Source organism: Mauremys reevesii, linkage group 4 (genome assembly GCF_016161935.1).
Source record: "Mauremys reevesii isolate NIE-2019 linkage group 4, ASM1616193v1, whole genome shotgun sequence".
Taxonomy (NCBI): domain Eukaryota; kingdom Metazoa; phylum Chordata; order Testudines; family Geoemydidae; genus Mauremys; species Mauremys reevesii.
This window is the reverse complement of record NC_052626.1, coordinates 57250576-57266752: the sequence shown is the minus strand read 5'-3', so window position 1 is coordinate 57266752 and position 16177 is coordinate 57250576. Positions and strand designations below refer to the sequence as shown.

The window sequence follows — 16177 nt, the reverse complement described above, 5'->3', positions numbered from 1 at the left end:
TCAGGCGTTTGGTCACAAGCTGAGGTGGTTCAAAAGTTTTGGATTTTTTTTAAGCAGAATTTTTTATTGTTTCTTTAAACAATCAAACACAGCAAGCAGCAAATATTTGGCCACACATTTCTGAAACCCCAAACCATATTCAGGTTTTGGCAGACTAATTTCAGCTTTTCAATTAAAAAAAACACAACAAATTTTGAAGGAAAGCAGACATTGTCCGTGATTTTTTTTCTGCTTTTTAAAAACCCCTAGTTTTCGATCCAGAAAAAGTTTTGACGGAAAATATTTATCCAACCCTTTTAATGAGCTTTAGTGCCTTTTAGCACTAGCTCATGCTGAGAACCAGTGATACCTTGTAAAGAAGTTTTCTCAAAACTGGGTTTGTGCCGAGATGCAGAGGTTTATTTTTCCCAGGGCCGCCTGTGGGTGTGGAGCAAGTGGGGCAACTTGCGCCGGGCCCCACAGGGGCCCCCATGAGAATATAGTATTGTATAGTATTGCGATTTTTTTATGGAAGGGACCCCCGAAATTGCTTTGCCCCAGGCCCCCTGAATCCTCTGGGCGGCCCTGCTCGTGAGAGGGGTCCCTGAAGAGGAACGGGGAAAGAGGGTGGTAGCGGTGGGGGGGACAAAACAAATTGAAGGCGGTATCCACTTTCCACCCTACGTAGGACCCATTGGTCTGACATTATGCAGGACAGGAGAGGCGGTTGGTGAAAGGTGGGGAAGGATCCTGGAAGGAGACTGGTGCTCTGCCCTTGGGCGCACCTTCAAAAGTTTTGCTTGGACCCCGCTGAAGGTTTGGGGGGGCCCTGGTTCTGGCCCGTCTGAGGACCAGACTGTCTCTTCCTACCACCCCGGCCGCATCTTCTAGAGAAGTCCTGTCTCGGCCAGGGATTAGGGTAGGTGCGCTGTGGTTGGGGTCAGAAGGGCCTACATTGCGTCACCGGGATATGCATGCCCAATGAACTCATGATGGCCCGGTTATCCTTCAGACTATGGAGTCAGTCTTGTCAGAAAACAGACCATGGCTATAAAAGGGCAGGTCCTGGATAGTTTGCTGGAGTTCCAGTGGGAGACTGGAGACCTGCAGCCACGAGATGTGGCGCATAGCTATGCCCGAGGCTAGAGTCCTAGCCGCCGAGTCTGCCGCATCTATTGAGGCCTGCAAAGATGTCCTGGCTACTTTCTTGCCCTCCTCCAGTAGGGCCCCGAACTCCTCCCTGGACTCCTGAGCTCTTTGAACTTTCCCATTGAGTTCCAGGTATTATAATTGTAGCGATGCAAGAGAGCCTGCTGGTTAGCCACCCTGAGTTGTAAGCCGCCAGTAGAATAAATCTTGTACCCGAATAAATCCAGGCATTTAGCATCCTTGGATTTAGGAGCGGAAGCTTGTTGGCCATGTCTTTCCCTCTCATTAACGGACTGTACAACAAAGGAGCACGGTTGGGAGTGAATATACAAGTATTCATAGTCTTTGGAGGGGAACAAGTACTTCCTCTCCACCCCCTGGGCAGTAGGAGGAATAGAGGCTGGAGATTGCCAGATTGTATTGGCATTAGCCTGGATGGTCCGAATTAATGGCAAGGCTATACATGTTGGGTTATCGGCAGATAGAATGTCCACTACTGGATCCTCGACCTCTACCACCTCCTCCACCTGGAGGCTCATGTTTTGTGGCACCCTGCAAAGCAACTCTTGGTGTGCACGGAGGTCTATAGGTGCGGGGCCAGAGGAGGACGTACCTGCCACCGCCTTGTCGGACGAAGACGAGGAGGATACTCCAGGGACTAATGGGTCCTGGGGCAAGTCTTGCTGGGGAGGGTCTGGTTGCCCTAGGTCCACCATGCTAGGGGCATGGGCCTCAGCTGAGGGCAGGGCCATTGCCTCCAAACCCCTTCGGGGGAGGGCGACTCACAGTGGCCTCCGGTACCCGGGATTCTGAGTGGGCAGAGCGAGAAGCCCCTGAGGGGACACCTTGGGCCTGATGGTATGCCCAAAGGGTCCAAAAGGACCATTGTGAAGGTTCCTGAACAGGATCCTGCCCCTCGTTGTGCCATTGGCTAGCACCATCCACATCCTGGTCCTGGACATGGTAGCCACTTTCTGCCTCGATGACCTCGAGTTGGGATGGGATGGCTAAGGTGGAGCCGATCGCGCATGCTGGGTCACCCTGTCTTGTGTTGTCACCCTGCACCGCGGAGATGGAGATCGGCGCCATGGTCTCGAGTGGTACTGTGACCTGGATCGGGACCGGCGGTCATATCGGTGCCGGGAGGCAGATCTGGACCTTGACGAAGATCTATGGGCGGAACGGTGCCGGGATCAACTCTGAGTAGACTGGCGCCGGGATTGGTGCTGGGAGCTGGACCGGTACCAACCATACCGGGAAGATGATCTTCGTGAGGCGGAGGGGCGCCATGAGTGCGACTGGCGCCAAGATGGTGATTGATGCCGGGACTGCGAGCGGTGCCGTAGACGAGACCAGTGTCTGGACTGGGACCATGACTGGGATTGGGACTAGGATCGGTGCCGTCCCGTCTCACTCTGCGACGGAGGCGCATCATGGAGGGCTTTCCTTTTGAGGGAACAGCCCATACCAGCGGTACTGAAGGTTGTGACAGTCTCGGCTTGGTGAGCGCAATCAGGTTGCGTGCCGTAGAGAAAGTCTCCGGGGTGGAAGGCAGACCGAGCTCAACCGCGGTACGCACCGGAATCAATGGTGCTGGAGTTGGAGCCTTCGCAGGGCGGGCCAGCACAGGACGCGGCTCCGAGGGAGGCACAGGTGGTGCTGACAACTGCAAAGGAGCAGCAGGTTGTTTGTGCTGATTCTTGGGTCCCGAAGACAGTGAGCTGTGCCGTGCTGGTAGAGGAGCCAGAGACATCTGGTGTTGGGAGTCTTTGCCGGTGCCGGGACATGAAGCTGTTGCTTCTGGTGCCGGAGGCACGCTTCGGACCGACAGGGTTGGTGCCGGGTCTCAACGCGGAGCTGAGGACATCGGGCTAAGTGCCACTTCCATAAGGAGCTGCATCAAGCGAAAGTCCCGCTCCTTTTTAGTCCGAGGCTTGAATGCCTTACAAATGCGGCACTTATCTGATTGATGGGATTCCCCCAGGCACTTCAAACAGGAGTTGTGGGGGTCTCCCATAGGCATTGGCTTAAGGCAGGCCGAGCACGGTTTGAAACCCGGAGACGTAGGCATTAGCCCGGGTACCAGGAGAGAGGGAAGGAGAGAAGCCTCTTACCCTCAATTACTATTTACACTAACAATTACAACTATTAACTACAACTAGAAACTAATAACAGCTACTCTATAAAAACTATCTACAACTATAAATGAGCTAAAAGCTAGGGAAGTGGAGATCAGCTAAGCCATGCTCCACAATTCCAAGGACCTTCACGGGCGGTAAGAAGGAACTGAGGGGTTGCTGGGTCAACTGGGGTATATATCCGGCGCCGTAAGGATGCCACTCCAGGGGGTGCCTCAGCTGACCCACCGAGTGTTGCTAGGGTAAAAATCTTCTGATGAGTGTGCACGGAGAGCGCTCACACCTAATTGAAATCAATATGAGCAAGCACTCGAAGAACCCTTACTTCATGGAAGTCTTAAAGTTCCTTTTCCTCAAGAGTTTGAGGCTGCCTCAGGGAGAGCCTCTTTTCCCTGTGCATGAACTGGTTCTGTCTGTCACAGCCCCAGAGACCAACCATCTCAGCCACTCCCTCTCTCCACAGCTGCTTGAGAGAGAGAGTCTCAGCCCCTGCAGGCTATCTTCCTTCCTCCCTACAGGAAGGCTGGGCAGGCTGGTTTTGTCTGATACAGGCCCAGAAATCTCTTCAGTTGCTGTCTCATTCTACTAGGTAGTGAACATTTTTCACAGTGAAATCAGAAAAACATTTATGCCATCCGTGGGAAAGCATTAATCCATGAGCCATAGTTGAGGTGTTTCGATCCTCTCTCTTTCCCTTTTATTATAGGCTTTTCTGCTCAAGACCTAAATGGCAGCCACATGTAGCTGTGGAGGTTGCCTACCTGCATGTTGCTCCGAGTGAGGCAGGAGTCAAGCTGGAGAAGCAGAAGAGGGAGCCCTAAAGAGCAGGAAAACACTAGATGGTCATCACCCTGCCTGCCAAATTGAGGGATGAAAAGAAACCTAGTGTTTGCGCTATTGTGGACTTAGCCTCAAAAGTGATGTTTTTAAATACTTTGCACTCATCTAGAACCGCACTTATGTTGTTGTTTCTCACAGCTCAGCAAATCTATTAATCCAGAGAAACAAATATCATAAAGCTTAAAATTTTAAAACAAATATTAATAGCAAGAATTAATAAATTTCACATAGTAGTATTTTTCCTGGAAGATCAAAACAACAGCACTACTGCCAATTCTGGGCTATAACACCCGTTACAGAAAATAATCAGAAAATAACACCACCACTTTGCTGTAGGGAACTGATGAATTCAACTCCTACACAAAACTGGTTTGTAACTGGAAAAAAAACACTAAGTTAATTATTTCCCAAGTAGAAGCTTAACCTGTAAACTGAATTCTATTGTTGCTAACATTTTCCTAGAATCATACATCAAAAATATGTTGCTTCTGTGTTTTAATAACTGTATATTAATCAAAGCTGTCATCACAGAGTATTATTCAGCTTGTTGACTCTCATTACATTTTCTAATGTGCAATTATCTACTGACAAAATGAAAGACCATTCTGGATGTAAGTAACAAATTGGCAGGATTCCAGAAGAATATTTTCAAGTAATTTTTTAATTCTAACTTTTTACCTCTCTGTGTCAACACAATATATGGACCAAACTGAAGTCAGTGGAAAACTCCTAGGATTTGGCCTTATGAAAATAAAGCATTAAAAGGCTGCTAATAATTCAGACATTATTCCTAAAATACTAAAATAATTTTGCATAAGAGATGAGCTTCAGGAAATCATGCTTCTTGATGCAAGAGAACAAAACTAGCATACTTAACTTTTAATGAAAAAGCTAGTCATGTTGTTCAATGCAAAAGAAAAGCAGCATTTTAAAGATAATTGAAGAAAATACATACTATGAAAAGACACCATACACTGGCAAACTTATACACAAATAGAAGAATTCAACTACTGTAATAAGGTAATTCTTTATTAGGTCAACACTAGCAGATGCCATGGCATGTTTGTTTAGCTACTACTATGGCACACTGACACTGAATGTATCTTTTGGATGGGATATGGAACTTATGAAGTTAGTCTGAGGCTAGAAAATACTTTGGCTAGAGGAGGTTGCTAATGTGTGTGTTAAGGGTAGAACAGCCTACAACTTCTATCTGGAAGCGTAAATTCCAGCTTGAGCACACATACCTGCTCTAGCTCTGATTGACCTAGTGTGCTAACTGTACAGTAGAGCTGTGGTGCAGGGCCGCCCAGAATGGGAGGCAGGTGGGGCAATTTGCCCCATGCCCCGCAGGGGCCCCCACAAGAGTTTTTTGGGGCCACTGGAGCGGGGTTCTTCACTCGCTCCGGGGCCCCCGGAAAACTCTTGCAGGGCCTGGGCCCTCAGAGCTTCTTCCGCTCCGGGTCTTTGGCAGCAATTCAGCGGCGGTGGGGGGGTCCTTCTGCTCCAGGACCTGCCACCGAAGTGCCCCAAAGACCGGCAGCGGGGGATCCTTCCACCCTGGGACCCGCCACCGAAGTGCCGGGTCTTCGGCAGAAATTCAGCGGCTGTTTTCATTGACAACAATGGCAAGGATGTTGTTGCCAAAGGTTCAAAGGGGGGACCCATTAAATGGGACAACACTCAATTCATGTCCCAGGAAGGTGAAGGATTGGACACAGGTGAGTATGAGTAAGTCCCTTTAAAAATCTGGATATGAAGGGACACAAAATGATAGAATACCCATCCACTGGTGGATGTATCACAGAAATGAATGCTAAATGGACACTTATTGAACTGGGGAAATGATCTGAAGATTTCAGATGCAGCAGGTAGTTTAGTATGTGTCTAATCTTGGTGTTAATTGGTGTTAACTGGCCAGGTTCAGTCCAGACTGAAAACCTTTTCCATTTTACTGCACAAATGGCTTTCGGGGAATCCTTTCTGCTGATCACCAAAATGGCCTGCACATCTCTTCTTATTGCTCAACAAGAGATTATTCACACCATGAGGCAGAGAGTTTGTAGGTTGGGGTGCAGTGACTTGCCTTGATTCTATGACAAGAGATCTTCAACCAGAGGTACAGCTATGAATGATCAAATGGAGAACTGATATAGGTCTGTGTACAAGTACTGCCTTGGTCAGGCTGGTGCACAGAGTACGGGTAGTGCATGTTGCCTACCATGAATCAAAGACACTTTCTGTGGCCAGGATATATTTCCATGTGAAAGTAAGTGTCCTGCAAATCAAGAGCAGCATACCAATCCAGAAGGGATAACAGACACAAGGGTGACCATCATGAACTTGGTTTTCTTGACAAATGTGTTCAGCTTTCTTAAGTCCAGAACACAATGAAATACACCTCTCTTTCTGGGCATCAGGAAGTAGTGGGAATAACAGCCTTTATTTGTCCTACATTGCCTTTTCAGGTAGATGTACCTTAAGGCAGAAGTCCCTTTGCTTTTTCATCATCATCAGAAAGGAGGTGCAAATGGGACATTCATCCCTCACATGTCCCTTTCCTAAACAGATTAGGTTATTTTGTGCCTATTGCTTACAGGGATCACGGCCCTGCATGTGGCACCTTGTTAAATTTTGGCAATTTCTGCATTCTGACCTCCAGCCTCAAAGAATCAGTTAACTATCTAACTATAACTATATGCAGATAAGAGAATTTCTCTTTTTTACCCGCTGGCTAAGAGAAGAGAACCAAATCCCAAGAGTGATAGGAAGTTCCAGCTATTGCCATGGGAGGTAAGAAGGAACTGAGAGGGATGTGGCAGCCGCATCCCTTTATGCTATCAACTCCATGCATGAGGATAGTGAGGGTGCATGTGCTGCTGACAAAAGTCATCGACTTGAGTGTATTGGGCCCACATACACCTACAGGGGAATGAGTATGGGATAATCACTCAAAGGAGAACCAACTTATTCAGTGAATCATTTCAATTATAAACACTGCAAACCACTCAATACTTAGTCTCTATTGTATTTTACAGGTCTATAGCCGTTTGTGCCTTTAAGTCCTTTGAGAGCAGGGACTATGTTAGGCACAGCTGTACTCCACTGGTACAGCAATGGCGTAACAGGGCATAAGTAATATGTAATTATAATGTACAATTTTCTACACATTTTATTTGATGAAAAATTAAAACACTGTGATGGTGTATCTATATATAGCTCTGATGTATCAGTTTGCCACAGAAAGTACATCTACATGAGATGGACCTCTGGAGAACACACATGTAAAAACTATTTGATTTGTGATGTACCCTAGGGGCACTGTCTATGAAAAGTGATTATCAGTAAGGGCTCTATATCATTCTCTTCAGATTAAGCATTATTCTGTTTTCAGTCTACTACACTGAAGAATAATCAGTTTGGCTGCATTAACATGCAAATGGTAATTTGAAATCTCAATATTTTTGAAGTGCCTCATATCTATCTCTTCTAACCAATTCAACACCTTGAACAACGGCGGGGAAAGAAAACCCAGGTGACCTTCTGAACTGAGTGCTGCTCAACGTTGTTACAATCCTTTGGTTTTTTTCCTCTCTCTTGCCTACATTTGTATAATTCATGCACAGAATAGCAAATGAGACTTCTATGGATCACTGTGTGAATCCTACACTCTTTGCTATTATTTATGAACTGGACAGAAAAGTCAGATCTACTTAGATAGTCTGATAATGTTTTTTTATTCCCGGTTTACTTCTCTTGTTATACACTAATTTTGTCTGATGAAGAGGGGAAAAATACCAAGTTATTACATGCATTAAAAAGGAAAGAAGAATAATATAACAAAAAGAGAGGCACAAAAGCCAAACTGTTTTCCCAAGTGATTCATTTGTAAAATTTCTTAGGGAAGAGGCTGAGAGGAGAGACTTACAAAAGCCTTGAAGTTATAAATTAAGCATTGCTATAAATTTAGCCATTAATGAATCAAACCACAGAAAAATACAAAGAGGAAAGGAAAAATACATACCCCTGATATGGTATTTGCTAGGTAAATGGATCTTTAGTAATATCAGACCCCAAAATAGTATCTGCTATTAAATCTTTGTTGAGATATGAGGGAAGATAACCAATTTTTGTGTGTGGACTAGGTGGTATGAGTGTTAGTGAAGTTCCACTGCAAAGTTTGGTGTGCTATACTATTTTTAGATTTTTTTAAACATCTTGTTTTACTTACGGAGTGTTTATGACCAGACGATCCCATTGTCCTTTAATGTCATCCTCTGAGGGCTGTTCTGTAATGTACAGACCATCAAATTCCAACTTCCTGGCAATTTCCTTTTCTCGCTTAAATACAACCAGAGGAACCTTTGGAAAAGGGATATTTAAAATGTTTGTAATGGTTTATACATTTCTTAGAAACAATTAGGTCTCTCTACAGTGTAAAACTAACCCTCAGAACACTACCTAATTTCAAGCCTTGGAACTGGTACATTCTAAGAACAGGGTATTCTGGGCAGTGGTGGGGTTTGGAGGGTAACTCAGCTCAGGGGAATAAAGAATGAGTTCTGATGTTGCTTTTGGGTGAGAATATTATATTTAGGAGTGACCATAAAGGTGTGTAAGGGCTCTTGCAGCAGCATCTTCAGCCACTGAAAGTTGTTTATATAAAAGATAAATGTATTTATACTAAAAGTTAAATGAAACTGAACTTCTGGCAGAAAACAGAAATCAAAGCAAAGTCTAGATGCTGTACTTCACTGTCCTGTCTACAAATCTTGGTGGAAAGCCCCTGGTGCCAGAAAGTCTACTATCGCGTGGTTGCATTGGTGCAGTGTGCTTCCAAACTCCCCTGGGGAGCAAGCCAGCATATCCCCAAAGTTGGTGGTGCTAAATGAGGTAGGTGTGTGGTTATGGTGGTCAAGAATGTATTGATTCAACACATGGCAGCCTCTGTTCAGACAACACTTGCCATCACGCACCAAAAACTCCAAGCAAGAGAAGAGGGGGAGGCACTAACACTTCTCTTCCCTCAGATTAATCCCTGCTAGAATAAAGGGAGAAGTTGACTGCTTTTAACGTGATTGATTAGGCTTTAAACTCTGAATATTTTAAACTAAATTACACTGTATTATGTTTTCCTCACAGCAGTAAGATGCCTACCAGTTCTGTGGAAGCCATTCAGATATGAAGGTGATGGATGCTTATAAGAATCTAGACAAAAATAATCATCTTGATCTCAGCTCTGATATTCATGTGTGTTATGAGGAGTGATTTGTCTACATTTAATTGAAACTGAAGAATTCAAAGTCTCAGAACAGTGACATGGAGTTAGATGTCTACCAAACATGAAATAGTAGCTGGGTTTCAAACATACACACAGCTCACCTTTAGACAGTAGTATCCAATCACACAGACAAAGGAGATGACAGTATGAATAACTGCCAGAGCCCTGAGTGTTGGTGCCATGTAACCTGTACTCTCTTGTAAAACAAAAAACACCACTCCCTCTTCCTCTTCCTCTTCTTCAAAGGAATTCCACAGATCAGAGTCTTCCTCTAACTCATCTAATGGTTCTTCTGTCACCTGGAATGGAGAAATAGACACACACACACACACAAAGCAACAGGAGTAACTTAAGCTTTTTTCTATTCTCTTATAGATCTCACAGATCTCTTTTTGTTCCCTATTTCTATTTTATTTTTTTATGAAGATCATTTTCACTTTACATGAGCACTGAGTCCTAAAGAGTGAAGTTCTTCATCCTTAGAACAAGAGAAGCACAGATACAAGAAGAGTGTAGGCTTCCTACACTACCTTGTCAATGTACCTCACACTTGACATAGAAGGAGCAATTCAGTGGTAGCTCAATTTACAAATCTCCCTATTAGGGCGTGCAATGGCAAAAATGAAAGCAAAAACAATGCAAAGGTAACACCAATGTTTTATTAAATAAATAATTAATGTACTGCTGAGATAGACTGGTATAACAAACTTCAGGGTTTGTTTTGGAATTTACACTATTTATGACTACTAGTCTCAGAGGAAGGGGGCAAAAGCTACGTTGTCGTCACCAATTCACTTGTTGTGCACACATTTTTATTTCACAATCTTCTTTAAAAAGTTTACAAGTCTTGCTACAGCACTTGATTAGCATTTCACACTAATCTCTGGCCAACAAGCTCCTTGTTGCTCTAAACTCTGCCAGGGCCATTGCAAAATTAGCCTCAGAATCAGGGAGCCATAACAGGCTCCCTGAAATCCAAAATTCTCTTTCCTCTCTTATGACCAGTGGAGGCTGGATGCAGCAGAGAAACTGCCCTTCATTTCTAGGTTATCAGTACAGGTCAGTAGTGGCCAAACTGTTACCATTTGATGGCATGTTTGATGACCTATGCAAAATTAACTGAGCAATGTCTTCCACACGCCCCCACCAAGGGTTGGTCAGACCAACAGGGATGAGCCAGTGGCCCAGGAGAGAGAACATAATTGGTGATACAGGGAGCTGGGTCCCTCTTCCTGAGATCTTCTGCTCCCAGTGGCTGGGCTGTGGGGAGTAGGTGGGCTGACTGGCTCTCTCCTCCCATAGCCTGTTTAAATTCTGCCCAGACATTTCTAGGTCCTTTAGTATAGGATCTGAGTTCTTCAGGGTGCTGCTGGTATCGGGTGCTGCTGGTATCAGGGGCAGCTCTGTGTTTTTTGCCGCCCCAAGCACGGCAGTCAGGGAGCCTTTGGCGGCGTTTCTGCGGGAGGTCCGCTGGTCACGTGGATTCGGCGGCGGTTCTGCGGGTGATCTGCCGGTCCCGCGCCTTCGGTGTACCCACCGCCGAATTGGCGCTGAAGCCGCGGGACTGGCGGATCTCCTGCAGAAACGCTGCCGAAGGCTCCCTGACTGCCGACCTCACAACGACTGGCAGGCTGCCCCCTGTGGCTTGCTTCCCCAAGCACGCGCTTGCTGCGCTGCTGCCTGGAGCCGCTCCTGGCTGGTATGACCAATTGCCTATTTTCTTATTAAAAAGGAATTTTTCACGTTTGGCCAAATGGCTGAGTCCTAGTAGGGTTTTTTTTTCCACTTCTGTGCAGTGTCATGGAGGCACAGTTGAGTTGTAAGCAATAGGTCTTCAATGTTCAATCTTAGAAAAGATAAGACCGATTAGTTAGTCACAACTTGAGGCTGGTGTCCAATGCGGATAAAGGCTAAAAGAACCAGCTTCAAGGGATAAATGAGAACCAGAATTTTGCTGGTGTGCCTATAGGACAGGGGTGGGCAAACTATGTGGCCCTTGGGACCGTCCTGCTTGGCCCCCGAACTGCTGACCCGGGAGGCTAGCTGTTGGCCCCTCCCTCGCTGTTCCCCCTCGCCTGCAGCCTCAGCTTGCTCGCTCTACCGGTGGCACAATGCTCTGGGTGGCAGGGCTGTGAGCTCCTGGGGCAGTGCAGCTACAGAGCCCGGCCTGACCCGGTGCTCTGTGCTGCATGGTGGAGGTGGCAGCGTGGCCCAGCTCCAGCCGGGCGGCGCGGCTGTAGCACCGCCAGCCACCGGTGTTCCAGGCAGCGTGGTAAGGGGGCTTGGAGCGGGGGGGGGGGTTGGATAGAGGGCAGGGGAGTTCGGGGTGGTGGTCAAGGGGTGAGGATGGTGGTCAGGAGGGAAACAGGGTTGAATGGAGGCAGGGATCCTGGGGGGGCAGTCAGGAAGGAGGGGGGGTTGCATGGGGCGGCAGGGGGCAGTTAGGGTCAGGGGTTCCGGGGCAGTCAGGGGACAGGGAGAAGGGGTAGTTGGATGGGGCAGGGTTCCTGGGGGGGGGCAGTCAGGAAGGAGAGGAGGAGTTGGATGGGACAATAGGGGTCCGGGGGCAGTCAGGGGACAGGGAGCGGGGTTGTGTGGATAGTGCAGGGGTCTTAGAGGGGCCGTCATGGAACAGTGGGGGTTGGATGGGGCAGGAGTCCCAGGGAGGACAGATAGGAGGTGGGGGCCGGGCCACGACCCCCTCTCCTAACCGGCCCACCATAAAATTTACAAAACCCAATGTGGCCCTCAGGCCAAAAAGTTTGCCCACCCTTGCTATAGGAGAAGAGGAAACCTGACACCTCCATGGACTAATGTCCCCCCTTGATACTCTTAGCTCCATGACTGGGGGAATGCAAGAGGATTCAGAAGTGAGCTGAGTCCTAGGGGTAGACTTAGATGGATCTACCCTGAGGAACCTTACACTGAACCGTTAAATGCCTGGCATATCATGCTGTATCTCAATGTTAAATTAATAAAGTTGCAGCCAGTTGTTTAAAATCCATCCTTTGCATCTGTTATTCATTTGTCTGTACGTCCTCATCAATATAAAACATGTTCCTAGTGGTCAGGTGTCTTCAACACAAAAAATATCTTCACAATAGGCACTAACAACCTTGTTCATTTCAGTGAGAAAACAGACTGGATGATGGGTATGAAGACTGAACTATCGTCTCACACCTAGAAATAGTTGAAGATTAAGACAATGCAGGGGAAACAATGCACTGAAGTCCCTCATTGCTACCCTCTACTTTTTTTTGGTTTTGTTTTATTTTAAAGAGATTTTTAAAATGAATTGTGAATATTTTAATAAAAAAAGAACTAAACACTTTTGAGAAAAAAGCAGCCAATTTTTACAAATAGACAAAACAGAACTATCACACACAAAAGCAAAAATGTTATCTAAGCCAGCTAGAGTACAAGAGACCTTGATATGATTCCTAAATGATTTAGTTACCATTTCCACACTGAAAATCAAGGTGACCAGTATTATGCAAAAAATAGTACTGTTAAAGAAACAGTTATGTGAGTTGAAGTTCCAATTTAGGATTAGATTTTAGAGAAACATTTAAGAAAATTGAAAGTGCTTCAAGAGATTGACAGGTTTTGTTTTGTTGGCTTGGATTTAGACATTCCTTTGTCAGGGTTTGCAATCCAAAACCAATCACATTGTGCCAGTGCACCAGAGCCAAAAGAAAAAAATGACTATAAATAAAAGTTTAACTGATTAGTCTGTTTTCATTGTCCTAAACTGAATAAAATACAGAAGTACCTATGTTAAGTTACTCCAGGTGTGATTAGTAACTCAGGTAAGAACATAATTTTAGATATATTATTTCTAGGCTGGCAGTGTTAATTTTAGTCATTGCATCTAGGGTTTACAATAATGGGTGTCCAGTTTAGATTAACTATGTTAAAACCAGCCTTCAGCCAGCTGCTCTGGAAAATAAGTAGAAAATACTACAAAGAATGAAACACAATAAATAATACTTTACCTTGTAGAATAGCAGTATAAAGTTGATGGCAAATGCAACAAACAGAGCAAGAAATCTTAAGTTGTAGAAATTTCTAGCCAAGTAATGCTGGAAATACAAGGAACATTTAAATAAACAAAATTAGAAGTATTATGGAATCAGAATTGGGGAAGCAGTTAGGAAGTTATTTAAGAGAGTCAAATCTCAACTACGTTCTGCAATGTTCAACAAAACAATTACAGCTATCACGATAGAATCACCAGCTTTGCTCTCTAGAATTTTTCTGATCTTTTCTTTTGTATCTATATATTCATGACAGGGTACCTGTGGCCTTGGGGGAAAACTACAGAGAGGAGCTAGCCAGACTCCAGTTGGTAGAAACCAGTGGTGCTGGAACAATTTGTAAGGTGGGGGTGCTGAGAGCAGGCCCGCTGACAGAGGAGGTGTAAAGGGAGCAACTGCCCAAGGGCTGCTCCCAGAAGCGGCTGGCACGTCCCTGCAGCCCCTGGGGAGGGGGTCTCCACGTGCTGCCCCTGCCCCAAGTGCCGACTCTGCAGCTCCCATTGGCTGAAACTGTGGTCAATGGCAGCTGTGGGCGGGTGCCTGTGGGCAGCAGTGTGCGGAGACCCTCTGGGACCCCTGCCTAGGAGCTGCTGCCAGTGGGGTGTGCCGGTCACTTTCGGGAGCTGCCCGAGGTAAGTGCCAAACCCTCCCTCCCCAAACCCCATCCCCCTGCCCCAGCCTAGAGCCCTCACCCCAACCCAAACTCCCTCCCAGAGCCTGCACGCCCTCCCGCATGCAAACTCCCTCCCACAGCCTGCACCCTGAATTCCCCCTTCACCCAAACTCCCTCCCAGAGCCTGCACTCCATGCCCTCTCCCATACCCCAACCCCCCAGCCTGGTGAAAGTGAGGGAGGGAGGGGGAGAACAAGCAACGGAAGGAGTGTGGGATGGAGTGAGTAGGGGATGGGGCCCCAGAGAAGGGACGGGGTCATGGGCATGGTCTCAAGGAAGGGGCGGGGCAAGGTTCTTTGGGTTTGTGCGATTAGAGAGTCGGCAACCCTACCGGGCGGGCATGTAGAAGCCCTGGCCATTCCAGAAGAGCACACCCAGCAGTGCAGCTGGCAGCTCACTGGGCACCAGCCAGCGCAGGCACAGCTCCGCCCAAATGTCAGGTGGACCGTGTCTGCAGCTTGTGTGTGCGTGGAGGCCCATTAACTATTTTGCCCTGGGCCCTGGAATTGCTGTCGGTGGGCTTGGCTGAGAGCACTGAACCAAACCGTAAACTCTGTATATGATGGAAACCACTTCAAGCCAGGGAGTGTGGCAGGACCCCCAGCACCCCTATTTCCAGCACCTATGGTAGAAACAGAAGCAGCCAAAGCAGGGACCTTTTTCACCTTTGGATATTCCAGTCAAAACTGTAGAATATTCTCTGATTTTCTCTATCCTGCGCTGATTGGCTGTTTGCTCCAAGCTTCCTCCTCCCTTTCTCTTCCAAGTCTCTTCATCTCAGCTTCACTCAACATCTTCCCCCACTTATCCTCTTCTCCCCTGTCATTTCCTGTCCTGCCCTCACTCCCTTTCTCTGCCTTTTTCTTTCCATTTATCAGATCCCCTCCTAAGTAAACTCGCCTCCCAAAAATTAAATAAATGAATAGTAAAACTAACTCGACGTTTTCTGCCATCACACTCTTCACACTGTTTGTGTGTTGTACCCCTTCCCCGACCCTGTGTCCGTCTTGTCTATTTAGATATGAAGTTCTTCAGGGCAGGGATTGTCTACTGTTCTGCATTTGTACAGTGCCTAGCACAATGGAGCTCCATTACTGGTTGGCCCTTAGGCACTACTGTAAAAACATGATCAATATTAATAAATAATTAATTTGTAAAAAACTGACAGTATCTCTTCCTTGTATCTCACGCTCAGCTGTTCTCTGTGTTATTTGACTTGTGATTAACTAAAAGAATGGGAACAAAACTTACCAGCATTTTCGTTTGATAAATTTCCACGACTTTAAAAAAATTAGCCATAACTGCTTCAGGTTTCTCTAGTTTTTGTCCATGCCTTCGTTTCTTTTTCTTGATTTCCTCCTTTCCCAAATGCTCAGATTGTATTTCTTCCTTTGCTTTGTCTTGTTTCTCACCATCTTCCATGCTTGAAGAAAGATTACAGAAATAAAACCAAATAAGTTCCCGCATTGTCTATGCTATGATTAAAACAGTGAGTCCCGATAAAGAGAGGCTGGTTTGAGTGTGAGTTAGTTGCAGAGAAGATGAATGGAAGTGAGTGACTATAAGAAGTGACAGTTAGAGAATACAACCAAGAGTCAAAAAAGTTACCTTACTACTAAGTGAGGTGGAAGAATAGTAATAATCCACTTAGTGAGTTTAGGGGAGATCAATGGAGAAAAGGCAAAAGCAGCTCAAAGTGGGGTTATTAGCACCAAATGCAAAATGTACAATTACTTGCTGCCTAAACAAGTGAAGTATGTATATAACCAGTGCAAGTAAAACTCAAAATTATCAGAGGTTATGTGCAGAATCTTGAGTTCAAAGTTGAACAGAAGATAGAAACATTTATGGATGTGCCACACAGATTCATAGCAGAGTGGTTTCATTTCAACCAAAAAAATCACCATAATAAAAGTAAGGCATCTGTGAGGAATGAAAGGAAAATTTCCTTCAGAAGGACCCACCTTCAGAAGGACATGTAGAAGACGACAATTATCCCTCCTGCACAAAAGAATTCATAAGAACATAAGAATGGCCATACTGGGTCAGACCAATGGTCCATCTAGCCCAGTATCCTGTC

The 16177-nt window shown here is 46.0% G+C and overlaps 1 protein-coding gene across 1 annotated transcript in view; it reads right to left on the bottom strand.

The window, feature by feature from the left end:
* RYR3 (ryanodine receptor 3) overlaps positions 1-16177 on the bottom strand; it is a 637001-nt gene that overhangs the window by 38131 nt on the left and 582693 nt on the right. The window contains 4 exon segments of the mRNA XM_039536203.1: positions 8338-8468; positions 9489-9686; positions 13383-13469; positions 15349-15520. Of these exon segments, the coding sequence (XP_039392137.1) occupies positions 8338-8468; positions 9489-9686; positions 13383-13469; positions 15349-15520 (588 nt within the window).